The 27,857-nt window shown below is 37.0% G+C and overlaps 1 protein-coding gene and 1 pseudogene across 3 annotated transcripts; both read left to right on the top strand.

Annotated features, from left to right (window-relative positions):
• Window positions 1–1,984: 1,984 nt before the first annotated feature.
• On the top strand, window positions 1,985–14,022 carry LOC114194130 (glutamate synthase [NADH], amyloplastic). Of its 3 annotated transcripts, XM_028084198.2 has the most exons (22): window positions 1,985–2,706; window positions 2,796–2,915; window positions 4,240–4,344; window positions 4,590–4,742; window positions 4,942–5,042; window positions 5,146–5,242; window positions 5,701–5,810; window positions 6,046–6,149; window positions 6,232–6,411; window positions 6,506–6,849; window positions 6,934–7,004; window positions 7,094–7,563; window positions 7,653–8,522; window positions 8,735–8,889; window positions 9,138–9,299; window positions 9,399–11,003; window positions 11,206–11,412; window positions 11,523–11,791; window positions 12,005–12,310; window positions 12,396–12,663; window positions 12,856–13,113; window positions 13,352–14,022. In XM_028084198.2, exons 1-22 carry the CDS (start codon window positions 2,359–2,361, stop codon window positions 13,637–13,639), a joined length of 6,591 nt encoding a protein of 2,196 aa, XP_027939999.1. In that variant the 5' UTR covers window positions 1,985–2,358; the 3' UTR covers window positions 13,640–14,022. The 3 variants fall into 3 exon arrangements, with proteins under 3 accessions (XP_027939999.1, XP_027940000.1, XP_027940001.1); XM_028084199.2 differs by lacking the exons at window positions 1,985–2,706; window positions 2,796–2,915; window positions 4,240–4,344; window positions 4,590–4,742; window positions 4,942–5,042 and having other exon boundaries at window positions 5,206–5,446; XM_028084200.2 differs by lacking the exons at window positions 1,985–2,706; window positions 2,796–2,915; window positions 4,240–4,344; ... (1 more) ...; window positions 4,942–5,042; window positions 5,146–5,242 and adding an exon at window positions 5,347–5,364.
• Window positions 14,023–24,137: 10,115 nt separating this feature from the next.
• LOC146884221 (O-fucosyltransferase 23 pseudogene) lies at window positions 24,138–24,530 on the top strand (annotated as a pseudogene).
• The last annotated feature ends 3,327 nt before the right edge of the window (window positions 24,531–27,857 follow it).

Below are 27,857 nucleotides of genomic sequence, written 5' to 3'. Positions count from 1 at the left end.
TAACTTGAATAACTGTAAGGAGTGACCTTATACTCCGCAACTTGGCTCTTTATATTATCCGGTGTAAGATTTTATTTAATTATGTTATTATTTAAATGGGATGTTACACCTATAAGCAAAAAAAAAAATTTATCTTTTATCCATATTTATTTTGAGTCCAAAAAATATTAATTTTTTAATTATTAATATTGTTGATTTATTTTTTATCCATATTTATTTTATTGTCACTTAGAATTATTTGTTTTTATCTATTTTACTTTGTTGTTACATGTTTCTAAAAATTTATTTTATTCTTTTATTTATTTATTAATTTATATTTAAAATATTAATTATCTTTTATAATATTATCTTTTTATTTTTAATTTCATTTTTTACAATTTCTAATTATTTGATCATTTAATAGAATAAAATTTAAAAAATATATATTTTACTTTTATCTTTTAAAATAATATTATTTGAAAAATAATATATATTTATTGATAAAATAAATTTGTCATGTAAATTTTTACACTAAATTATAATATAAATATTTTTATTATTAAATATTCTTCATATTTTTTATATATAAAAATTAAATCAATATTATTTAACAAAAAAGATAACGTAAATCATATATACGTACAATTTTGTAAAAAATTTTAAATAAATATATTTATAATAAAATAAATTACAATATTATAAATATTTAAAATTAATATTTTTAAAATAAAAAGGTCAATATTTTAATATTAAAATTTTATTTTATATTTTTTGAATTCATGTTTTACTATTTTTAACTTTAAAATATAAGAGTTAGAAAATCTTTGTAAAAGAATTTTAGAACCAATTTATCCTAGTGATTTATAAATCTTTTATAGCATTACTATAAAATTCTAAATAACCTTACATTTAATAATACAATAATTAATAAAATGTAAGATAAACAATTTAATTAAAGATATGCTAAGACAATCAAAACTAATTAAGTAAATATACTTTTTTTAAAGGTGAGATTCCTCACAATCTTTGTAGTAGAAAACGGAGTAATTAACTAATTTTGTGTAAACCAATCTCTCTTAGCCTTGCTTTTTCACGACCAATTCACTTCCTAAATAACACATAACAAGGAAAAAAAGAAAATCAAAGCATAACTATCGAACAAAATTAAAAGTAATAAAAATATGACAAAACACATAATATTTATAGAAGAAAATAAAATATTACTATTAAAGGGTTAACTTCCTCAATTAATCTCTAGACAACTAAAACACTATGTCTCTTTTAACATAATCTACTATTAATAACATAATCCACTATTAAAATTATTATTAATTAACTTTCGATCTCCTACAAACATGATTTGAATTAAAATTTTAACAATTGTTTAAGTTTATTAATTTTCACGAACAAAATTGAAGATAACATATGTTGAACTATTCATTGACTATTAAATCCAAAATTAAAAAAAAAAAAACTAAATTCAACCCAGAAATTTCTAAATAAATGAGAAAGCCATATTCATTGACTATTAAATCCAAAATTAAAAAAAAACTAAATTCAACCCAGAAATTTCTAAATAAATGATTAGGCTTTTTTTTCACCTTCTTTTTATCCATTCAAGCATCTTGAAATATTTAATTTTCTTAGAAAGTATCTTCATAGTACTAGTACGGTGAAAAAAAAAATACTAATAATAGAAAGTATTTATTTACGGTGTCTATCAGCCGCAGCGGAGTATAGCACACAGGTTCCTAGTTCACGACCGAACCTACCCAGATTGTAGGCCCCACCATGGAGCGGCTTTAGCATGCCACATAGAACAGCTCGCACGTGGCGTCACTGTGAATCCTAAGCTGTCGACAAAGAAAACAGAACAGTGATGAGGTCGAAGTTGGTAATTATACAAACAACACCATCCAGCACAACAAGAACAACTAGTGGTCCCTACACTCCCTCTTCCTACCACCTCTTCTTCTTCCTTATATATCCACCTTCCCCTCTTCTCGCAACAACACTCCTCACACCACGCGCCCTCTGCCATCTCTCTCTGTTTTACTCCCTCTCTTATCTTCTTTCTTCCTCAGTTTCGGTATTCTGTCCCCATCATACCAGACACCCCTTTAACATCTCAATTCTTGGTTACCACCTCCTCACAACCCGGATCTTCAACCAGTAATTCCAGATCTGTTTCTCTTAATGTGAAAAATACCTCAAATCCAATATATACAATCTTCTGTATTTCTCTATTCAGGCACATGTAACAGAATCTGGACGCTCAAATAAGACTTCTCGCAAGCTAATTCAATTAAAATTTTCGCAAAAAAAGAAGCACAAGCGTTGCATCTTGTTATTGCTTTATTTTTAATTTTTCGGTGAACAATGTCTAACGCTTTGTCCTTCACTATCCCCGCTCTAAACAACCCTCAAATAAACGTTTTCAACAGCCCTAACAAAGCAGCGCGTCTGCGTCTGAGAAGCAGGGTTGCTCGGTGCTCTGCCTCAACCGTAGAGAAGAAAAGACTGTTCGGCACACAGGTGCGGTCGAGCGGGTTGGACCGGATCCAGTTGCTGCAATCAAGGCGGTTGCCAAAATGGAGGGTGGCGGTCCGGTCAGCATTCTCCGCCGTGCCGGAAAAGCCACTGGGGCTGTATGATCCAGCTATGGACAAAGACTCGTGCGGGGTGGGGTTCGTGGCGGAGTTGTCGGGAGAGTGTAACCGCAGAACGGTATGTCTTGGTTTGGTTTTAGATTTGGATGTAAAAGGATGTTTAAGATTAATTGGGTGCGATTATTTGGGTGCGCATGTGCACTGCAGGTAACTGACGCGCTTGAAATGTTGGTGAGGATGACGCACAGAGGTGCTTGCGGATGCGAAGCCAACACTGGAGATGGTGCTGGAATTCTTGTTGCTCTGCCTCATGTCTTTTACCAGGAGGCACGTTTTTTGTTTGCACTTTTTAATTTTACAAATATCTACCTCTATGTTTTGTTTGCATATTTTTTAATTTTACAAATATCTCCAATGATATTTTTAAGACCACATAGATATCGGAATTCATAATATTACGCTGATAAAAACATAAAACTTGATTATATATATATATATATATATATATATATATATATATATATTCTAGCTTTTTTTAACATTAATATTATTTTAATTCACAAAATGAACATGATATTTCCATTTATTGTTCTATTCTAATAAAACTAGTAAAACAAATATTGATGAACTATTACTTCGAAGTTAGTATGTGATCCTTCAAGCCTTTATAAATGTAGTTGATTTATAAAGTGTCTATTTTTATTTATAACAACTTTTTATAACATAAAATTGACAATTGACATTTTGAAAAAATAATAAAATTTCTGTCATCCCCGTCACACTTAAAAATAAATTAATAACTCACGAGTTTTTTGAACAGAATTGTCGTGTTTATCTTCAAAATGTATTCCTTAACTGTTATTTGTTCAAAACATCTTTCCGCTGCAGTTTATCTGGAAACAAATATGTCCTCTTGAATAAATATAGAGAAATATCAGAATAGACATTGTTTACTATTCTTTTGATATGTATGTTTTTAGATGAGACATTGATTTTTATATGTATGCTTCACTCAAATTTCTAGCTATTTTATCATGCCCCAACTATATGTTTGTGTTTGTTCATTGGGATTTTTCATTGAAAATATTTTTATGATTTTTATTTTGTTATTTTTCTAGAAGTACTCACGATGTTAGTTTCGGTTGATGATGATGATTTGTTTTACTAAAAGCTGCTTGATTTATTTGAGATTTTTTATCTTTCAATTCACAATTCAATGTCGCTAGAGTAGTATTTATTTCTATGGATACCGATTCCATAATAAGCAGTAAATATGGATGCTTACTTTTTCTTATATTTGTTTCATTTTTTTTAATCATTGTTATTCTTTGTTGATTTGTACGATATTCTTATTCAAAATTATATTATTATTATTATTATGATGGGAAACAACATATTTTTCATCTCGATTAATAGAATTATTTTTATACTAAAGAGCTTTGCATTTGCTTTTTTTTCCTTTTTCCCAAGGGGCTTTTAATTTTTATATAGTTATTAGGTGGTAGGTAAGTAGTAAATAGTATTTATTGCATTAAGATAAGTTCTGATTGGCTCATTCTTAGTCTGTACCCTTTTAGTTGATGAAAAAAAATATTTGATTTATTGGTACTTAGCACCAGTTATCTTAAGTAATAGGTTTGTCTTGTTGCAGGTTGTGGATTTTGAGCTTCCTCCCCAAGGAAAATATGCAGTCGGCATGTTTTTCTTGCCAAGGTCTGAAAATCGAAGGGAGGAAAGCAAAAGAATATTTACCAAGGTAAATCTAATTCCGAAGTTTTTGTTTTTGATATTTAATTTGAATTGATTTGATGAACAACAATAATAGCTTTTGAGTGCTGTACTTTTTTTTATGATACTTTTTAAACTATTTTTATCTTGCTGAACTTGTCTTCCACTAGCTAAAATTATCTTTTAATATTTTTAACCTTTTGTGATTACTGTAATTATTGTTTTATATTTTACTGACAATTGATAGTGACTATGCCGTGCTTCTGGTTTAAGGTTGCTGAATCTCTGGGGCACACTGTTCTTGGTTGGCGGTCTGTACCCACTGATAACACAGAATTGGGCAAATCGGCTCTACAGACGGAACCAGTGATTGAACAGGTGTTTCTGACGCCAAGTGCTCAATCAAATGTTGATTTGGAAAGACAGGTACATTTTCTACATGTGACATTGGTGGAAAGACATTTGTGTTAAAATATTTAAGTGAACAAAGGTGAAGTTTTCTTCAGATATAAAATCCTGCTGAGAGTTGAATTTTTGCTTAACAACTTTAGGTTCAGCTCATATTTTTGTCGCTGTATGATTAACTCTTAAGTGATAGAACTTAATAGATACTTTGTTTTTGCAGATGTACATATTAAGGAAGCTCAGCATGGCAGCTATTACATCTGCACTAAACCTCCAAAATGACGGCATTACTGATTTCTATATCTGTTCACTTTCATCAAGGTGGGATGTCTAGAGTGGATCTCATTTTCTCGTGTAAATTATGTTTGCTGCAAAAGTTATGCAGTCAATGTGAAATTCATGATGGTTATTCAATTTTGTACAGGACTGTTGTTTACAAGGGTCAGCTAACACCAGCTCAGTTGAGGGATTATTACTTTGCTGATCTTGGCAATGAAAGGTTTACGAGCTACATGGCCCTGGTAAATATATTAACCATTAGCCTATTTTCTTTCTCCACTAACTTCATACTCCAACAAACAGCATGGGAACAACCAGTAACTGAAGAGATGCAAGGTTGGGGAATGACTTCTGAGGCATTGAGGTTTGAATGATCTCTTAAGTTCTTCCGCTTCCTTGAATACTGTTTGAGTTTGGATGCTGGATTGGATGCAATGGTTGAGTTGGTAAGAAAGTTCATTATCAAGATAAATCATGTTTGCAGAAATTTCTGCTGATGCTTTCTGTGGGTAGTTGATCTGGAGGACAATTTCTTCAAAGTGGTGGAGTGAAAAACCATTTTTGGTGAAAGTGAATGGGATATTTAGGATTTCTAGAATTTCTACTGGCACTTAATATATGCGTTCACCTGGAATAAACAGCACTTTTTCATTTGACTTTCTACACTGTTTTATATTCTGTTTGGTGTGCATAACTGCAGATACATTCACGGTTTTCTACAAATACTTTTCCTAGCTGGGATCGTGCTCAACCTATGCGTGTATTAGGACACAATGGCGAAATCAACACACTCAGAGGCAATGTTAACTGGTATGCCTTCAGTAATTAAATGGTCTATCAGCACATTATGATGAAATGATGAATGGTAAATAGTGTCTGTTAATTACATGATTGTATCTTCATTCCTCCGCAAAAGATGGAACTGTGTCAGTTGAGTGCGCGTCAAGCTTGGTGCTAGATGATTATGGGTGCTCATAAAAGCATTGTAAATTTTGTGGGGTGTACTAATTGCATTTTAATAGATCTAGTATTGCTTATTTCTTAGGATGAAGGCACGTGAGGGTTTACTAAAATGCAAGGAGCTTGGTTTATCAGAGAATGAATTAAAGAAGCTTTTGCCCATTGTGGATGCAAATTCATCAGATTCAGGTGAAATCGTGTCTAAAGATTATATCAGCACCCAAGACTATAGTCCTATACTGAATCCTAATTGGTAGTTTTTATATTGCAGGAGCTTTTGATGGTGTGCTCGAGTTTTTGCTTCATTCAGGAAAAAGTCTCCCTGAAGCTGTTATGATGATGATTCCTGAAGCATGGCAAAATGACAAGAACATGGATTCTCAGCGTAAAGCATTTTATGAATACTTCTCAGCTCTCATGGAGCCATGGGATGGGCCAGCTCTTATATCATGTAAATTTTGCTGGGGCTGCAGTTCTACACATATTATTGTCCTGTTCATATTGGTTTTGTGATTTGGCACTAATCTAATCTAATTTCTCTACAGTTACCGATGGTCACTATCTTGGAGCTACATTGGATAGGAATGGACTGCGACCAGGCCGTTTCTATGTCACTCATAGTGGACGAGTTATAATGGCAAGTGAAGTTGGGGTTGTTGACATTCCACCGGAAGATATATGTAGGAAAGGAAGACTAAATCCTGGCATGATGCTTCTGGTTGATTTTGAGAAGCATGCAGTTGTAAATGATGATGCCTTAAAAGAGCAGTACTCATTGGCAAGACCTTATGAGGATTGGCTCAAAAATCAGAAAATTGAACTCAAAGACATTGTTGATTCTGTTCCTGAATCTGGAAGAGTACCACCACCGATAGCAGGAGTTGCTCCAGTAAGTATAGCATAAATATTGATGTGAACAACTCACAAATTTTTCGTAGACAAGTCTAATTGTTGCATCTTCAATGAACTGCAGCCATCCAATGATGACGTAGATATGGTAAATATGGGCATCCATGGCTTACTGGCTCCATTGAAAGCTTTTGGGTATGCAACATCCAATATTAATATTTGTTCAATTCTATCAGCAGTTTTTGTGAAGAAAATGATTTTTATATGCCGCTTTATACATGCAGATATTCAGTTGAATCATTGGAAATGCTGTTACTTCCTATGGCCAAGGATGGTGTAGAAGCCCTTGGGTCAATGGGAAATGATACACCACTAGCTGTCATGTCTAATAGAGAGAAACTTAGTTTTGAATATTTCAAGCAAATGTTTGCTCAAGTGACAAACCCTCCTATTGATCCTATCAGAGAGAAAATAGTCACTTCTATGCGATGTATGGTTGGTCCAGAAGGCGATCTGACTGAAATCACGGAGCAGCAATGTCACCGCCTTTCCCTCAAAGGTCCCCTTTTATCCACTGAAGAAATGGAAGCCATTAAAAAAATGAACTATAGGGGATGGAACAGCAAAGTTATAGACATAACGTACTCAAAGGAACGTGGTAAGAGAGGCTTGGAGGAAGCCTTGGACAGGATATGTGCAGAAGCACATGATGCAATTAAAGAAGGCTATACCACACTTGTGCTGTCTGATAGAGGTATTACACACATGGAGACCTTTTATTGCTTAAAGTTACTTCTTAAGGGTGTACGTTAATCTAATTTACATCTGTGATTGAATCTGTAGCCTTCTCAAGGAAACGTGTTGCCGTGAGCTCCCTTCTAGCTGTTGGTGCTGTCCATCAACATCTAGTTAAAACACTTGAGCGCACTAGAGTTGCCTTAATAGTTGAATCTGCTGAGCCACGTGAAGTGCACCATTTCTGTACACTTGTTGGTTTTGGTGCTGATGCTATATGCCCATATTTGGCTATAGAGGCAATTTGGCGACTGCAGGTTGATGGAAAGATCCCACCTAAAGCAAATGGTGAATTCCACTCAAAAGAAGAGTTGGTCAAGAAGTATTTCAAAGCAAGCAACTATGGAATGATGAAGGTTCTTGCCAAGATGGGAATATCAACTTTGGCATCATACAAAGGTGCTCAGATTTTTGAAGCTCTGGGTCTTTCATCTGAAGTGATTGAGAAGTGCTTTGCTGGGACTCCAAGTCGAGTCGAGGGTGCAACATTCGAGGCACTTGCTCGTGATGCTTTGCAACTGCATGAGTTGGCTTTTCCTTCCCGTGTTTTCTCTCCTGGAAGTGCAGAAGCTGTAGCGTTACCAAATCCTGGTGATTATCACTGGAGAAAGGGTGGTGAAGTTCATCTGAATGATCCTGTTGCTATAGCAAAGCTTCAAGAGGCTGCCAGAACTAACAGTGCAGATGCATATAAACAGTATGCCAAGTTCATTCATGAATTGAACAAGGCTTGCAATTTGCGGGGTCTTCTGAAATTTAAAGAGACAGCTGTTAAAATTCCTATTGATGAAGTGGAGCCAGCTAGCGAAATAGTAAAACGGTTCTGCACTGGGGCCATGAGTTATGGTTCAATATCATTGGAGGCACACACAGCATTAGCAATGGCTATGAATAAAATTGGCGGGAAATCCAACACAGGTTTGTTAAACGTTTTGGAAGAATATCCAAGCAGTTTTTTCTGAACTGTTACATATATTTGCATAGCATGTTTTCCAGCATCGTTTTTTCTCAAAAATATCCAGAATATCCCGAGTTACTCACCACTTGAGTTTCTATTTGTATTAGATGATGATTAAGCTTATCAATTTATGAGATTATCTGATGATTGGTTTCTTGCATATTTGTTATAGGTGAGGGAGGGGAGCAACCATCTCGTATGGAGCCTCTTCCTGATGGCACAAGGAATCCCAAAAGGAGTGCCATTAAGCAAGTGGCTAGTGGGAGATTTGGAGTCTCAAGTTACTACCTTACAAATGCTGATGAACTACAGATAAAAATGGCCCAGGTAACTGTCAAAATTAGTCTATTAAATTGAGGTTATTGTCCTCTTTCTTAAGTATCAAGAGATTTCATTGACTGGTCTCCAGACCCTGCATTACTTTTGGTGTTAAATTTCTATTGTTCATGAATTTATATTCATGGCAGATGATGCTATGATTTCAAGCCACCTCTGGGTGCTATTTTAGGTATATATACCTCTGTAGTTTTTCACATAACAGAGTGGTATTGTCTTAACATAATTGTCATCTCTAGGGAGCAAAACCTGGGGAGGGAGGTGAACTTCCTGGCCACAAGGTTATAGGAGACATTGCTGTTACTAGGAATTCAACTGCCGGGGTAGGACTTATCAGTCCACCTCCCCATCATGATATTTATTCAATTGAAGACCTTGCCCAATTAATTCATGATCTGAAGGTATTTTCATCTGAGGATTCTATTTCTCAATCAGTGATTTAATTTAATATTCCTTAAATAGACGTTAATCCTGTTTAATTCCGTTTTGTTAATTTGTAGAATGCCAATCCAACTGCTCGGATTAGTGTGAAGTTGGTATCTGAAGCTGGAGTGGGAATTATTGCAAGTGGAGTTGTTAAAGGCCATGCCGACCATGTGTTGATCTCAGGTCATGATGGAGGTACTGGGGCATCCAGATGGACTGGCATAAAGAATGCTGGGCTTCCTTGGGAACTTGGCCTGGCTGAGACCCACCAGACTTTGGTTGCTAATGATCTTCGTGGTCGTACAGTCCTCCAAACTGATGGCCAACTGAAAACAGGGAGAGATGTGGCCATAGCTACGCTGCTTGGTGCAGAAGAGTTTGGCTTCAGTACTGCTCCGCTCATTACTCTTGGATGCATCATGATGCGGAAGTGCCACAAGAACACTTGTCCAGTTGGCATTGCCACTCAAGATCCCGTGCTCAGAGAAAAGTTTGCTGGAGAACCCGAGCATGTTATCAACTTCTTTTTTATGGTGGCAGAAGAAATGAGAGAAATTATGTCCCAGCTTGGGTTTAGGACAGTTAATGAGATGGTTGGTCGATCTGATATGCTTGAGGTTGATAAGGAAGTCATTAAGAGCAACGAGAAACTAGAGAACATTGATCTCTCTCTATTGCTTAGACCTGCAGCTGAATTGCGCCCAGAAGCTGCTCAGTATTGTGTGCAAAAACAGGATCATGGTTTGGACAATGCCTTGGATAACAAGCTCATAAGTCTGTCTAATGCTGCTTTGGAAAAGGGTCTCCCTGTATACATTGAGACTCCAATCTATAATGTAAACCGTGCAGTGGGAACCATGCTGAGCCATGAGGTGACTAAACGGTACCACCTTGCTGGTCTTCCAAACGACACCATTCATATCAGATTTACCGGCAGTGCAGGCCAGAGCTTTGGTGCATTCCTCTGTCCTGGTATCACTTTGGAACTTGAAGGTGATAGTAATGACTACGTTGGTAAAGGATTATCCGGTGGCAAGATTGTTGTGTATCCTCCTAAAGGAAGTAATTTTGACCCTAAGGAGAACATTGTGATTGGTAATGTGGCTCTCTATGGAGCCACTCGAGGAGAAGCTTACTTCAATGGGATGGCAGCAGAAAGATTTTGCGTCCGTAATTCTGGGGCTAAGGCTGTTGTGGAAGGTGTTGGTGATCACGGGTGTGAGTACATGACTGGCGGAACTGTTGTTGTGCTTGGGGAAACTGGTAGAAATTTTGCTGCAGGTATGAGTGGCGGGATTGCTTATGTTCTTGATTTGAATGGAAAGTTCCAATCTCGATGCAACTTGGAACTAGTAGATCTGGACAAGGTTGAAGAGGAAGAGGACATTTATACTCTTAGAATGTTGATACAGCAGCATCAGCGTCACACAAATAGTCTGCTTGCCAAAGAAGTGCTTGATGATTTTGAGAATCTTCTTCCTAAATTTATCAAGGTATTCCCTCGGGAATATAAACGTGCTCTAGCTAGTGTGAAGTCTGAGGAAGCCTCCAAAGATGCAGTGGTGCATGCAGCAAAAGATGCAGAGGAGCAAGATGATGAAGCACAAGCCGTAGAGAAGGATGCTTTTGAAGAACTAAAGAAACTGGCAGCTGCATCTTTGAATGAGAAACAGAGTCAGGTTAGTTTACTTTTACCATCAACTTTTTTTTTATAATATTTGTACATTTGCTGTTCTATTTCATAAGAAAAGCACGATCTTTTTTAAAAACAAAAACCTGTTAGATTGGGTTTCACTCTACAAATTTATAATATAATATTCATTTTTAATGTAAATAAGTTTTGCACAGTCTATCCGTGTTGATGTGTTTGAATATCTTCAGGCTGAGGCACCCAAGAGGCCAAGTCGAGTCAGTGATGCCATTAAGCATAGAGGTTTTGTTGCATATGAGCGCGAGGGTGTTCAGTATAGGGATCCTAATGTTCGCATGACAGATTGGAAGGAAGTGATGGAGGAGACAAAGCCTGGTCCCCTGTTGAAAACACAGTCAGCCCGTTGCATGGACTGTGGTACCCCTTTCTGTCATCAGGTGTGCATTTCCACTTCCAAGTTTTCATTTTTAGTTTACAACTTAGATATTCTCTTAAAAGGGTTTTCTGGACCTGCATTTAAACTGAAGATATTTGCATAATATTTCAGGAAAATTCTGGATGCCCTCTTGGAAATAAAATACCAGAGTTTAATGAGCTAGTATACCAAAATAGGTGGAAGGAAGCATTAGAGAGGCTTCTTGAAACAAATAACTTTCCAGAGTTTACTGGTCGGGTGTGCCCAGCTCCTTGTGAAGGTTCTTGTGTCCTTGGTATTATTGAGAATCCCGTGTCTATTAAAAGCATTGAATGTGCCATCATAGATAAGGCTTTTGAGGAGGGTTGGATGGTGCCACGACCTCCGGTCAAGAGAACTGGGTAAGCTGTTTTTCTTCTTAGCATCTCTATACTTTTATTCTGTTGTTCCTTTTCATCAAATATGTATAACCCACCAAGTTGATGTTTAGTAATTTTCTGGTTTTAAAATGTTCAACTCTGCTACCATAATTAGCATAGTTTAACTGGAACATTCTATAAGTTTTTGAAATTGACTACTGTTACCACTAAGTAATAATATCTTTCATGATACAGGAAAAGAGTAGCCATCGTTGGAAGTGGACCAGCTGGTTTGGCAGCTGCTGATCAGCTAAATAAAATGGGTCATACGGTAACAGTGTATGAAAGAGCTGATAGGATTGGAGGGCTTATGATGTATGGGGTCCCCAACATGAAATCTGACAAAGTAGATGTAGTTCAACGACGAGTGAATCTTATGACCGAGGAGGGAGTAGACTTTGTGGTGAATGCTAATGTTGGAAATGACCCTTTATACTCTCTTGATCGGCTTCGGGAGGAAAATGATGCCATTGTCTTGGCTGTAGGATCTACAAAACCAAGGTGAAGCAGAGACATGAAGTCCTTATTACCCATTTGATTTATTTCAATTTCTTTAGGTGGGTGTGTACTGAGTCTTTTCATGTAGGGATCTTCCTGTACCTGGGCGGGAGCTGTCAGGAGTTCATTTTGCCATGGAGTTTCTCCATGCAAATACTAAAAGCTTGCTTGATAGTAATCTCGAAGATGGTAACTACATTTCAGCCAAGGACAAGAAGGTCGTGGTCATTGGTGGAGGTGACACTGGCACAGATTGCATAGGAACGTCCATTCGTCATGGTTGTAGCAGCATTGTAAATCTTGAACTCCTTCCTCAGCCCCCACCAACTAGGGCTCCTGGCAACCCGTGGCCTCAGGTTAGATTTGGATTGTTAGTTTTAAAATTCTGTCATGTATCTTCTTAGTATTATTAGACAACCAGAAATTGGACTCTCGTAATTACTAGTAATGGCTAAATAGTTGCCAACATAGTTTTGTTCATATTAACTACTGTTATTGACTTGAGTCTTTGAGCTAAATAGTGCCAACATAATATTTTTGGAATGCAGTGGCCTCGCATATTCCGAGTAGATTACGGCCACCAAGAGGCTGCAGCCAAATTTGGCAAAGATCCAAGATCATACGAGGTTCTGACTAAAAGGTTTGTCGGGGATGAAAACGGAGTTTTGAAAGGACTTGAAGTGATTCGCGTTTGCTGGGAAAAGGATGAAACAGGCAAGTTTCAGTTTAAGGAAATTGAGGGTTCGGAAGAGATTATTGAAGCTGACCTAGTTTTACTAGCCATGGGTTTCCTTGGTCCCGAGCCTGTAAGTATCCATCAAAATAACTTTATTTTATTTCATAAAAAGCTACTAACTGAAAATGGCAAGTTTATGTAGAAGTTAAGGGACATAAGATGTCTCTGTAACAGTTATAAATGTTTATGTGCAACATGAAAAAACATCATAGGTGTTTTGCTCTGACTTTTATCATGTTCTAGCGAAGTCCAGACATAGTAGTGATGTTTTTCTAAGTGATGATATGCTTTGCTTTTGTTTTTGGCAGACAATTGCAGAGAAGTTGGGTGTGGATAGAGACAACAGGTCAAACTTCAAGGCTGATTATGGGCGGTTCTCAACTAACGTGAAAGGGGTGTTTGCAGCCGGGGATTGTCGGCGGGGTCAGTCCCTGGTGGTGTGGGCCATTTCGGAGGGACGACAAGCTGCGGCACAGGTAGACAATTACCTTGTGAAAGAAGATGAAGAGCACAAGAATCAGGATGGGCATGTCAAGAGGCAGCAGGGCTTCAACAAGAAGCAGCAGGGCAGCAGCAAACACACTGTCATGACTTAGGTGGTTCCTCTAATTTTTCATCATCATGAAGTTTCCAAAGAATTGCACAGAATAAAGTAAAAGTGTTCTAAGGTTCTTCAACCTGAGATTCATTGGTTTACTTAGGTATTCTTGATTGGCAGTTGCTACCTCCAAAGGGGCGAAATAAGGAGAAATAAAAGATAAATTTAGTGTGTAGGGAAAGCTAGAAGGACGTCTTCTTGGTGTTGGAGGGTCTTTGGTTATTGCAGATTCGAGTGTTCAGTTGTTCATAGTTGGTTTGTTATTTTATTATTCGGGCTTTATTGTTGGGAAGTTTAGCTATATTAGTTGGCAATGGTGACTATTATATGTAATGAAATGTACAGTTTGATAATTATTATTTAGATGCAACATTCTCTCAATTTTAAACATCTTTCTAAGCTTTTTCTTAAAGTTATTTTTAAACTTTAAAATTTAAATATTGTCATCATTATCTTATCTATATAAGTTATAAAATTGAGGGGCACAAATGATAAATTGCACGTGTCACACCTAAAATAACAAAATAAATAAATCTATAATTATAACAATCAAGGAAGTACAAAATCTAAATTTTGTCACCAACTCAAAGGAAAAATCAAATGCATCCGTGGCTTTTTCAAATGTAAACAGGTGGTTGCATAAATCTTTTTTATGCATGGCTCCTTGTAATTTGGATGTGTTTCAAATCTCTTACAGGCCTATCTTTATCTTAGGTGTCACGCTATGCATCACGGTTTTCAACTCTTTTCTTTATGCTTATAGGGTTTAGCCTCTACTCTGCAGATTTTTATTGTGCGTTCTATCTTTATATTTTTATGTTGCCGCTGTATGCTATTTGTTATATATCTATATATATATATATATATATATATATATATATATATATATATTTTTTTTTTTTTTTCTCACTCTTCTCTGCGCTTCCGGATTTTGAATACTTTTTTTTATCACCTATAGTGCCTTATTTTGAGGTTATTTAGTGTTTCATTTTTATCTTCCTTTATGTGATTGTAGTTTTCGATAATATTTCGCTACATATATGTGAAAATATATATGAAAATCTTATGATACATGCATTAGTAATGTTTTTCTTTTGCAGGTTGTTGACGGTAAGATGTTGGTTCATCTGGATGAAATAGGTGAAATTTCCAAGTCATTTTTTTTTTTAGTTTGAAACGTGAATCCTCAATGAACGATTATGGTGTCTTTTTTACTTAATTTGGACTAAATTCATAAAAAAACTATATTCAGAAGGTTATACATCAATGTCTCTTTGTTCTAATAAAAAAGTTTATTACAAATTTGTTTATTCTTCTGTTTCACTTAGGTTTCTTTGCTTTTATGATTTACTACTAATTTTGTATCATAGAACCTAGTTGTTCATCTCAACCGAATAACCCAAGGATAAGCGGTTGAAGACCACCCACAATGGTTGGTCAATCCAATGGTTAGAATTGAAGTCATGGCTAGTTGACGTAGCAATTTCTTTGAAGTGATAATAAGAGCTCAACAACCAAATGGTCGAAGGACAAGCGGCCAAAGGCCGTCCGCGACGGCCGAGGTGACCTAACGTCACATTTGCTTTGTCAACAGCAAATTAAAAATCACATTGAGACCCTTCTTAATATGTGCAAAACAGCCATGACTTTCCATTCTCAACCGACTATTATGGCGCATGCACGGTCGCGACAGTCGGGCGGACGCAACACAAGAATTAGATAACTAAAATTAAGGTAAAACAAGTTAGTAAGCAAGTTTAAAAAGCAATTGGACCATAATTAAGAAAACCTTAATCACAGGCCCATATAAAAAACTATAAATAGGACCCCAAGGTAAGTTGGTAAGGACTTTTACTTCGCATTTATTACAACATTAATTGCTAATCCCGATCGAACTTAAACTGACTTAAGCATCAGAGCCTAATTGATAGGTACTCCGATCGTCTAGATAACCAAGCGGGAAGAAGAAAGGGAACCGAATATGAGGAAAAAGGACCATCAAGCAATGACAAAGAGGAGAGAAGAAACAAGTGAGTGTTTAGATAGGCGCTCAGTCCCTATACTCGAAACATTTTGGTGTCCACCGTGGGGCCGAGCGATTGATCCAAAAACCCTCATGTTGACCACGAGAACCATGACGAGCAACTAAAAGGAAGAGGAGCAACGGACGAACAAGGAGATAATGTGTGATTTGAGGTCCATTGGGATCTATTTTAAGTGCCATAAACCAGTAGCATTGCTCTACTGGTATGGCGTCTGGCGGCGCGAGCGAGTCGCCAGGTGGACGGGACACAAGTCTGTGACAGGGTAGTGCAAGCAGGGCGCCTGGCGGTAGGGAGGGTTCCGCCAGGCGGAATGGTGCAACAGAGACCTTGAAGGTGCAGTGGCGCCTGCGGCGCGAGACGGGTTGATGAAGGATTGACCCCAACCAAGGATGAAGACACATGCTTAAGAAGACTAAGCATGTTTAGAAAGGAAGTTCACCAATCCTTCATCCCTTTCATTTGTGTTTGTTATTTTTGATTCCCTAAGTTGACTTAGTTGAATTAACTTTAATTGACTTGTTGACCTTTGACTAGGTTTGACTTATTGACTATAGTTGACTTGACTTAAGCCAACATGCTAATCTATGTTTATTTACTTTGTAGGTTAATTAGGAGTAAGAAAGCAATGCTAGGTGGCGCATGGTGATTGGGGAGCATAAATGATGTGGATGAGAGAGGAAAGCAAAGGCATAAAGCATAAAGTAAAAGGCATAAAACAAGTGTACCTATGTACCTTTGGTCTCCTTTGTTTTTAGCACACTTTGGCAACTTTTTGGAGACATATGAGACACATTCTTTGTCTCCTTTTGTGCTAGAACGAAATTAGCCTTGCACACACCATAGTTGGCTCTTTTGTCTCTCATTTTTGTAACCTTATTTGACCTAGTTTCTAGAAGCTAGGGTTAGGTTTTTGTAGAGACATCCTTAGGTATCTTTTATTTGCTTAGAGACCCCTAAACTCTTCTATATAAGGGGTGCTCCTAGACATGTAAAAGGGTTGAACATTTTGAAGTAAAAAAACACTCTTGTGTCTCAACCATTTGTGAGAGTTTTCTCCCTAGGGAGTGAATACTTTTAAGCCTTATCTTGCATAGCAAGTGGCGACACACATCTACTCATCTTCAAGGTTGCCATGGCTTCTAGCCTAGCCTTGTAGTGGCATGCTTCTCACATTTTTACCATTTCTTTCCTTTCCATTTTATGTTTTCTTCTTCCTTTAATTGTTCTTGGTTTTCTATGGTTTATGTGCCTTCCATTTCCTTTTTGTTTTGAATCAATCCATCATCTTCTTCTCTTGAGCTTTGTGAAAGGAACCTTCACATCTAGATAGCTTGCTATCTTAATGTCCAGTGGGAATTTTACTTAGCTTTCTTAATCAACTCACACCATATTCAATAATCTTAAAAGAAAACAAGATCATCCTTCATCACGGGTGCGCTAGGCGGTGGTAGCGAGTGGCGCCCGACGGCATGGTGGAGTCTGCCAGGCGGTGATGGTGCAGTGATGATGCTGCAAGCGCGTGGCGCCTGGCGGTGTGTGATGCGCGCCAGGCGATCTAGAGCTAAATTCCGCCTAGCGACGTGAGATGCGCGCCAGGCGGTTTTGGTCCAGTGATGATGCACGAGAAAAGTTTTCTACACCGCTTTAGGGGATGTTCATGATGCGATGCTTTGGCTGGGGGCCCATTTATGAGTGCATTTTGTATTGGGGTAACACGTGACCACTTTAGGTTGTAGCCTGGTGGTTTAGGAAGTCCAGTGGGGTGTGCGGGTTGTGGCTCGTACGACGAGGTTTCAGATGATTGCCCTCTTTAGTGGATTCTGATGGAGATCTAGTAGTCTGGAAACAACTACAAACATAGGTTTGTTTTGGGGAACTCCACTTGGTGTCACGGTGAGATGCTGTGGCAAAGTTATTTCCACGTGTGGACTATCAGGTGGTGGCTTGTAGTCGGAGGGGCGAGTAGACACTCGTACAGCAAAGATCGATCATTTATCTCACCTAAAGGGTATAGAGATGATAGACGTCTAATGGCAAGTGTTGGGAGTGAAGGAGGAAAAGGAAAAGGGGAAGTGTACTAACCCGGGTTTAAATTTGTTGATGTGATATTTATTATTATATTGTGTAGTTTTATTTAAATGAGTTCACCCTATCTGTGTGTGTGTGGCGATGATCATGTAACTTGTTACATGGGAGCAAATGTTGATGCAGGTGAGCAGGCAGATACATAGAGACGGAGTGGGGACCTCTCAGGGATTTTATCATTAGTTATTATGTTGCACTATGGTTTTATTGTAATAATTTTATGGACAATTTTATTTGTAATACGTATTGATACAATTTATTTTATTTGTGTTGGCGCGTTGGACATTAAGTTTTAAATTTTCCCGTGATTTTTGGGAAATCGATGATTAATAAATGAGGTTGTTGTTTTATTTATTTTCTTATTTATTTTAATAAGTAATTTTCGGCTAGGACGTTACAGAAATGCCATACAAACTCACAGTTGGTGGTGTGAGGCAGGTCCGAGGCGAATTCCAACTTAAAGACGACCTCATGTTGCAATTCTACCATAAGGTAACCGACATGATGAAGGGTTTCGAGGAGGTCACCTTACAACATATTCCCCGAGCGGAGAATACCCATCCATATCGATTATCAAAACTGGTCGAGGGAAAAGAAAAAGGCCAACTAAAAATAATTATTTGACAAACCCTGATCAAACCCTCTGTTAGAGAATGTCTAGCCGTTCAAGAACCATCAGACTGGAGAAAGGATGTCTGTGATTTGGTAAAAAAGCAAGAAAATGAGGAAGACATTAAACCAATTGAAGCTAGACATACAATTTGATTCGTCATAATAGGGGACAACTTATACAAAAGAGGATCACTGCTCCACTCCTCAAATGTCTATTCAAGGATGAGGCCTCTTACGTGATGGATGAAGTTCACAATTGCATCTGTAGCTTGCACGCCGGCCGACGAGCGATGAAAGCCCAGATCCTTCGAGCGGGGCACTACTAGCCAATCATCAAACAAGATTGTGAATTGGTAGTACACATGTGTGACAAATGTCAGGCGCACGACAATGATGCAAAAGTCCCCCCACTGAATTGCATCGCGTGTGATCTTTGTGGTCGTTATCTTAATGGGGGATGGATATAGTGAGACCTTTTCTTGTCGGTTGGGCACAAAAAATAATCATTTTCATTGTTGTTGATTGCTTCACCAAGTGTGTCGAAGCTGAAGCCTTGACCAACATTACTGCCCGCCATCATTATATGTTGGTTCGGCCTACCCAACGCCATCATCATTGACAATAGAAGGCAGTTCATTGACAAAAAAATTACGCGACTTTTACAAATAAGTGGGAATCCACCACTTAACTAGCTTTGTCGAACACTCATAAATGAACGGTCAAGCGGAGGCCATGAACAAGATAATCATAGCAAAGTTGAAGAAAAGGCTCGACGAGGCTAAAGCAGTGTGGGTTGATGAACTTCGCAAGTCCTATGGGCCTATTGGTGTACACCGTACAGAACGATCGGGGAGTCACCTTTCAACTTGACCTATGGGAAAAATGTCATGCTACCGATCGAAGTGGGAAAACAACACTACGTCGCCAGGTGCAAAATTTGGAAGTTAACTCTCGAGAAATAATATGTGAACTGAATTTGGAAGTCGAGCGACGCGAGAAAGAGGTAGTCTGAACGGAAGCTTACAAGAGAATGGTAGCGCGACAGTACAATACCAAGGTCAAGCCTCGACATTTCGTCAAAGGAGATCTGGTGTGGCGAAAGACCAATGATGCAACGAAGAAGTCAGCACATGGAAAGCTAGCCCCAAGTTGGGAAGGTCCATACTGAGTGCTCAAAAATTTGGACAATGGAGATTACCATTTGAAGTACCTAAGCGAAAAGGAGATACCCAACACACAGAATGCCACACACTTGAAAATGTATTATAGCTAAGTTGTATTTGACCAAATGTAGGAATGAAATTAGTTTGTTAAGCAAACCTTTTCCCACTCACTAGCGCACACTCAATTGCCTTCATTGGTTGGTTAGAGGGCGAGTCTCTACAGGACCCCGTCCGATCAAAAAAGCTTACTTGATTAAAGGGTGAGCTCTCATAAAGCCCTGGTCGAGTAGCAAACACCCAAGCGGTAAAAACATATACCCATACGAGAATTAATTCTTTTTATGATGCACTAATGGATATATGAACTAGCAAGGACGATCGGGCAAGGCAATCCAACCAACTTTATTAACAAGGTCTAGACGCTTCACTCATTTATGCGAAAATCGTTCAACAAAGCCGATCGAGCATGATAACAATAAAAAGCTAACTTATTAAAGATAGTCATACCAGATAAAACGATCGACATTACCATTTTAGAAAATAACCAAATAAATAATGGCAAAAAACAGATTCAATTGATAATATCAAAAGCATGAGCGAAGTATGAAAATGAAAGGCGATTCTATTCAGAAACAAAATAGTGAGTCTGTTTGAGAACCGATCGATTACGATCGACCAAATAAGCCGATCAGACTCAATCGACCTAGTCAAAATATTACATATCTTATAGGTAAATAAACTAAACTAAGAACAACAAAGATTAAAGGTCTACATTTCAAAGTCGACAACAACATGAGCGGGAGAAGTAGGGGCGGACTACTGAGCAGTCTCAAGATCAAGGGCATCGTAAACATTCACGAGTTGCCCGTCGATCACGTCAAACTTGACATAAAATGTCAAGTTTGGTCGATCGGGATCTTAAAAAAGTATGTCACCTAATTGATGGCTTTTTGGAACCTAAGCTCATGCTGTGCAAAAACCTGATCGTCGACAATAAGGAGCTTGAATTCCAACTCTTAGCATTTTTTCTCCCAAGTATTCACTGGCCGCTATAGAGCAAGATGCTCGAGAGATAAATCGTCAAAGCGTCATTGCAGCTTGCGCAACTCCTTCGTAGTGTCCTGATGAAAGGTCGTCTTAGATTTGGGGGTGAATTTTGCCTTGAACAAAAATGGGTATGAACCTTAGAACGAATGAGAGAAAATTGGAGGACGTCGAATTGGGGGTTTGCGAAATGAGAGGAATGCACGCCACTTGGAGTAGGTTCCAAGATAAGTGAGGAAGATCCGCTACTTTGAATCAGAGATTCAAAGATAAAGATCGATGGTTCGAAGGAGAACCTTGAGACTTAAGAGAAAACTCACTATTTCATAAAACTTAAAATTTGAATACAAAGTGTTTCACAAAGGCTTATATACTATGAGCCAAAACACCAAAAAGCCTAACATAATTAAATGTACGATAAAGACCAAACAAAAAACATTACAAAAATTATAAAAAGATTTCTTATTTTACGATTTGAAGCTAATCTGAGATCTTTTTGAAGGTCATGGCATGAGTCCATCAATTGCTCTAAAATCCTTGTGACGGTCTCGAACCACGCCTCCATCATTGCCTCCGAGTTGGAGAAAATTTGACCTCGAATTTTAGCGCTTTATTACCTACAACCAAACACAAACATAAGTGCTAAAAGCATGCAAAACCAAAATAGTCTAAAGAAAGAAATAAAATGCTATCTAAATATGAGTTTGGAATCTTGGGAGAGGTCAATCTCTTATTATCAAGGTGCTTGGAGATTGTCCTCCAGGATCAAAGATAAACCTGCAGAACACTTCGAAGAGTTTCAACACAATTATACTATTCATAATGAAATAAAAAGGAAAATAACCCATAGTAATCAAAATAGAAAAAAAAGTGTCCCTGAAATCCCTTAGGATTTTCATGATAGGAAAAACACACAAGCAAATAAAGTCCATGTTTTGCCCATGTTGTTGTTGCCTTTTCTATCATCTTTTCCTCACTCCAATGCTTATGCCATTACTCCTTAATGTATAAGTCTTCCCTAGGCATTAAGACAAAAAAAGATGGGTTAGTAAGTGTTCCTAATGAAAATGAAAAATTGTGATGTGAATGGGAACAACAATTTAACGCATTATCATCCCCCTTTAAGGATTTCATCTCAACCATGCATGTCAGGGGCGTGAGGAGAGACTCCTTCTCGTGTTTCTCTCTTTGTTTTTCTTCTTCCTTTTCTCGTCACTCTTTCTCTTTTCTCTCTTTTAGCTCTTTCTCTTTTCCTTCTCTGAGCTCTTTCCTCTTTTGTTTTCTTTCTCTCATCTTTGTCTCGTTTCTTTCTCTTTGCTTTTTCTTCTCTTTCTGTCTTAACTCTTGCTCTTTTCTGTCTTTGAGCTCTTCTCTTTTCTCTCTATTAGCTCTCTCTCTCTTGTCTTGCTTTTTCCCACATTTCCTTTAGTGCCTTTTCTGCATTTTCTCTCTCTTGTCTTGCTTTTTTCCACATTTCCTTTAGTGTTCTTTCCGCCTTTTCATGCTCCCTTTTTTCTTGTTACTCTTGTCTGACTTCGAGATTTGCCTAACACCCTTCTTCACCTCTTCAAATATACAATGTAATCTAGTAGTTCTTGAAGAGTCATGTACTTTTCCGTTCCAATTAGGACATTGATAATTTTCGTGTCCATATCCTTCACACTTGGTGCACCTAATAACACTTGTTTTGTCGCTTGGCAATGATCTTCGATCATGTTTGTGCTCCCTTCTAAGTTCCCCAAGTTTGCTATTCAACTTGATAATTATGGACACAATGAAGTTGATATCCTCTATCAAGGTTGAACGTGTATGGAACATTGGGAAGTTCTCAAAGTTGCAAATTCCTGCAATGAAAGAGAGGATACAAGAACTAACACAAAATACAGTAAGTAGTTAGCACAAGTAATGTGGATAAAATTATCAAATGAGCATCACCACTCCTTACATGTTTACACTCAATTACACTCGTGTTTCACTCTCGAAGTGTATTCACTCGCTCCCAAGTTCTTGTTTAATTCTTCAAAGAACATCCAATCAACTCATTCAGAATTCAACATCAAAGTGAAAGATGTAACAGATCTAAGCTCAACTCCGGAAGCCAAGGAAGGGATAACTCTAAGACAAAACCAAGGAAATTTGAAGACAAACTAAAAAACACCAAAATCAAGAAATGGTCAAACCAAAGAGAGTGAATATGTGACAAACTAAGATCTTGACAACGAGAAAAGCACTTTAAAAGACAAAAGTAATCTAAACAATGTATTTAGAATTACTCGTGGAAATGTGAAACAAATTACTCAAGCTAAACTGTGATGATTAATTCAAACTCCCACAAGCAATACTTTTAACAATTTAGCTCAAGGTACATTGTCCCATAACACAAGAATCCAAGGAAAAATTAAACTCAAAGAGAAATGATGGATATGAGACTCAATCAAAGCAAGGAATTCAAGAAAAATGACTTATGCTAACAAGAAATTTGACCCAGAAATAAGCATAAGATGCATCATGTATATCAATCATAACATCATCCTAACCAATCCAAAAATAGACTCAATTTATGCCCGAAACAAAGTGAGACAACTGCAAAACATCAACCAAACAACAAGCACGCTTGCTATCCTAACACGTCCCAAAACACAACAGCAAAACTACACTGTACAGCTAATGAAGCAGCACCGAAATTCACCTCAATTAGTGGCCCTAACCTACGGTCAAAAGTGAATGAGATAGCAGCAAAACAACACTCAGAATTGTTGTCCAGACGAGCAGAAATCACATTCAAAACAATAGTAAAACCACCTCTAATATCAGTCCAAAAGGGAGGTGCGACACCCACTACGCAATATAAAAACTTTGCTGTTTTCAAGCCTCCAAAAGTGCTTTGTGCTGCCTCAAACTGGCCAAAACTGGCCAAGCCGTCGAAGGTTGTGCTGTTGTCGAAGGTTGCGTCGTCCTTCTTGAGGTATCTCTTGTTGCTCTTCATCTCTTTATAGCTTTTGGTTTTCATTTCACTTCTCTTTTTTCTCCAATTCGATTTTTCCCTTCAACCATTCTATATAATTAATTCATTTGACCCACTAGTGAACAAATTCGATTTTTGGCTTCCAGTTTCAGGTGAGTGAAGTTGATTACTGGAAGCTTTAGAGTGTCTTTTGAACTCATATTTTCACTTTTTTTTCTCTGATTTGGTCACAAAATTGGAGGGCAATGCTTAGTTTACGGTGGGTTTTAAGCCATTTATAATAGATATGCTACATAATGCAAAAACCTCGTTGATAATATTATTTAAATTTTGATTTTGATTTGAAGCTATGACCTCATGAATTGTCATAAAATACAAAACAATATACTATGCATTGGATATATTGTCCTTTTCTTTTCCAAAATTCATTGGGGTAAAATAAAAGGCGTTCATTTTGACTATGCATGATCTCATTTTGTACCTTTGCTTGTTTTTTATGTGAGCTTGATCTGAAAGTTTAATGTTAGGGTGATTGTGATTAAAAGGATTGATTATAAGCAATTCCACTTTATGTATATGTGAATGGAAAAGGGAAGTGGCAGGAGGTGGACGGTGGAGAAAGATTTGTCACAATTAAAGGAGCATGGCAAGGGCTCTTTTGATGACCATGAGGTAATTAGGATTGTAGGGAAGAACCCTTTCTTGTGCCATGATCATTGGCCTGTGAAGGACTATGCAAGGATTTTTGAGTGCTTGTATTTGACAGAAGAGATTGCTAAGGAAGTAGACAGGGTTGTGTCTAGGATTAGAGCAGTTGGAAGAAAGATAACTGGCAACACTGAAGCAGTGGAAATGCAGAACAATATCACCAATGATGGACCTTATTTTGAGCCCCTTCCATATGTTCTTGTCCACATGAGGATAGAATCAAATCTTCAATCTATCAGCTATGGCACTAATCACATCTCTTGTTAACAGTGCCTTCTTTAATTAATTATTCCTACTGCATACTTTTAGAGTAGATGAAAAGTCCCTTTTTCTTGGCTCAACATTTTCACTTCTGTACATGATTGACAACTTAGAAAGAAGGATTTTGATGTAGTGAACACACACTTAGGTAAAGTTTCTCGTTGTGTAAATTGAACCCACTATTTTGAAACAGGTTTCTCAGGTCAGACACTTTTTGGTTGTTAAAAAAATGAAGTCACTTCAAAAGGGTAAGTTTTGGTTTCTTTACACATTGTGTTTATAGGTTGGGTGGTTGATTAATTGGGTTCACGTGGGAGAGAACTTCAAAAGGTTGAGAGAAAAGTTCTATAATTGTATCCTTTGGTGGTATCTATTTTTGTTGTACACTAGAGAACTTTTTGGATAGGAAGTTAAGGATCTCGTAGTCTTTCCATGCATATACATATTATAATTAGGTTGGTGGCAACGCTGTTGCTAATTTTACTTGGAGGGTTGGCCCTTTTTGTGCAAAATCATACTTTAATTCTTGGTTGGAGTGATAAATTGGTAAGATTATGGTGTTACCATCTATTATTGGTTTGTCTTGTCTTGTAACCATCCTTATAAAATTCTCAACGAACTAATGAATAATTCATTATAAACAATTCAAACATATATAAATTTATTGTTGTTTGGCCAAGTGATTTACCTGTTTGATTGACTTGTTTTCAAATACTCACGTGTCTTAACCTCAAATAATGTGATTGGATGTGTAGGGTTCATTACTAAATCAGCTCGCCATAGCCAATTCAAAGGAACATCTGTCATATGCAGTGGATTTCTTCATCTTACATTGGTGAGCAATAATTTACTGTCACAAATATTCGATCATCAAAGTTTGGTTGTCTTTTCTTTTGTTATTTTTCATTTTGGAGCTTTTTTTAATCTTACAAATAAGGACAAAAATAAGGAAGCTTGTAGGAAGTAAAGTTGAAGAACATTGTTCCTCGATAGTATCTTATTTTATTTTACTTTTGTCTGTCGGTGGACAGTAGTAGTTCTCTGAGCTTTTTATAAATTTCTGGTTAAGATAATATTTTTTAGTTTACTTCTCTCATATTTTAATAGTGATTAAGCATATATGGTTTTTATAATTATGTATTTGTAAATTTTCTTCTTTATTTTTCAAATGCTAGTTATATATGCCTAATAAAGGGAAAATATATCATCATAATCTAAATTACTGAATCTCTACACATATAATAACATGTTGTTATAAATTACTAAATCTCTAAATTAATGAATCTAAATTACTGAATCTAAATATTTTCTTTTGTTAAATGGGGTTACTAAAGTTACAGGGGCTAATCATAATTAATAATGCTAATTAATTGTTTATTGGATTACATTTCTTTTCTTACTGATATAAATATGTAATCTTGATAGGAAGCTGCAACTTGTGAAGAAGAACAAAATAATCCAGTTTCTGTTCTTCAGGTTGGAGAAGATGAATTCTCACCTTTTGATTAAAAGCCTTGCCAATATTCAAAGTAAGTTTCTTCTTTCACTTCAATTGTCTCTTTTAAGTCCTACATGGTTCCTCTCTACATAAGAAAATGGTGCTAATAATCTTTTCACTTTTGAGTGCAAGGAGAAAGTAGAAGTTCATACAAATAATGTGTTGCTGATTTCTTCTGAACTAATTTATCTTTCTACTCAATTTGGTGTAGTGATAGGGGATCATGTCGGTAATGGCAAGCAATTCTGACTGCTGACCAACTAAAAGGAAAAGGCCTTTGAGGAAATTATTAAAAGGGATCTTCTAGCTTTAGCGGTTCCCAAACCCTCAGCAATTATCACACGGATCAGATGGATTTTACATTGCCAGAAACCGTCGAAACTTGCACACCAGCTACTCCTAGGATTGATCCTTTACCTTCTTGTATGGCTACATCATCAACTGAGCATAGTAAAGGTGAATCAGATGTGTGGGGGCATTTTACCAAACAAAATCCTTATTCTGAGAAGAAGGCTAAGTGTAATTACTGTGGTGATTTTATTAAATATTTGGCTAGAACAAGTGGGATGAGGAATCATTTGATAAGATGCAAGGAAAATCCTAATAGAGAAGCATTCAAAAGGAAAAAAATGTCATCATCAACTACAAAAGGGGCTAGTGTTGGCCGTTTACCAACTATTTCTAAGTTTGACCAAAATGCATCTCGAATGAAGTTGGTGAAGATGTTTGTGAAGTCCGAGCTTCTTTTTCGATTTGTGGAAGATGAAGACTTCCGTGACTTTGTACGATCCTTGCAGCCACGGTTTGAGGTCCCATCCCGCACTACATTGAGGCGTGAAATGTGGGAACTCTATGAAGAGAAAAAGCAAAGTTGAAAATTTTTCTATCAAAGCAGTGTGAGAGGGTTTGCTTAACTATAGACACATGGACTTCAATCCAAAACCTAAACAACATGAGTTTAACAACTCACTTTATTGATGAAGATTGGAAGCTTCATAAGAAAATTTTGAATTTTTCTCAAACAACAGGTCATTTAGGGGAGCTCTTTGCTAAACATGTTAAGGCTTGTTTGAATAACTGGGAGTTTAAGCGAGTCCTTACTGTCACTGTGGATAATGCTACTGCAAATGATGTTGGGGTCCAATACCTCAAAAGAAGGATGTTATCATGGAATTTTCTTGTCTTAAAGGGAGAATATGTTCATATGCATTGTTGCGCACATATATTAAGTTTGATTGTGAAGGATGGGTTGAAAGAGATAAAAGATTCAATTTCAAAAATTCAGAGTGCACTTAAATATGTGAAATCTTCTCCAGCTCGATTTGCTAGATTCAAGGCTTGTGTTGAACAAAAGGGAATTTCTTATAAAGGTCTTGTTTGCCTTGATGGTGAAACCAGATGGAATTCAACTTATCTAATGTTAGAGGCAAGCTTGAAGTACAAAGATGCCTTTGTCTTACTAGATATGCAAGATAAGAAATTTGGTGCTGAAATGGCCAAAACTAGTGGTGAGCCACTAGAAGAGGATTGGGAATATGTGAGGTCTGTTCTACCATTCTTAAAGATGTTTTATGACTACCATTCGCATTTCTGGTTCTTCTTACGTCACTAGTCATATGTATATGAAGGAAGTGTTTGGAATTGGTAAAAAGATTAGACAATATTATGAGAGTAGTGATGTAAGCATAAGATCGATGGCAATGAGGATGAAGGGTAAATATGACAAATATTGGGGAAATTCCAATGGAATTAATATCTTATTATTGATTGCTATTGTGCTTGACCCTAGGTGTAAGTTGGATTTTGTTAATTACTTCATTGACTATATATTTGAA

Source organism: Vigna unguiculata, chromosome 8 (assembly GCF_037176805.1).
Source record: "Vigna unguiculata cultivar grain cowpea cultivar isolate G323 ecotype 2 chromosome 8, ASM3717680v1, whole genome shotgun sequence".
In the NCBI taxonomy this organism is placed as follows: domain Eukaryota; kingdom Viridiplantae; phylum Streptophyta; class Magnoliopsida; order Fabales; family Fabaceae; genus Vigna; species Vigna unguiculata.
The sequence above is the reverse complement of the archived record's forward strand: the minus strand, read 5'-3'. Positions and strand labels throughout refer to the sequence as shown.

Bases quoted from the DNA above. Each gene is read 5' to 3' on its own strand.
- LOC114194130 (XM_028084198.2), top strand. From the start codon at position 2,359: ATGTCTAACGCTTTGTCCTTCACTATCCCCGCTCTAAACAACCCTCAA. The intron at 2,707-2,795 runs GTATGTCTTGGT...TGTGCACTGCAG, and splicing joins GAGAGTGTAACCGCAGAACG to GTAACTGACGCGCTTGAAAT. The intron at 8,890-9,137 runs GTAACTGTCAAA...TGTCATCTCTAG, and splicing joins TACAGATAAAAATGGCCCAG to GGAGCAAAACCTGGGGAGGG.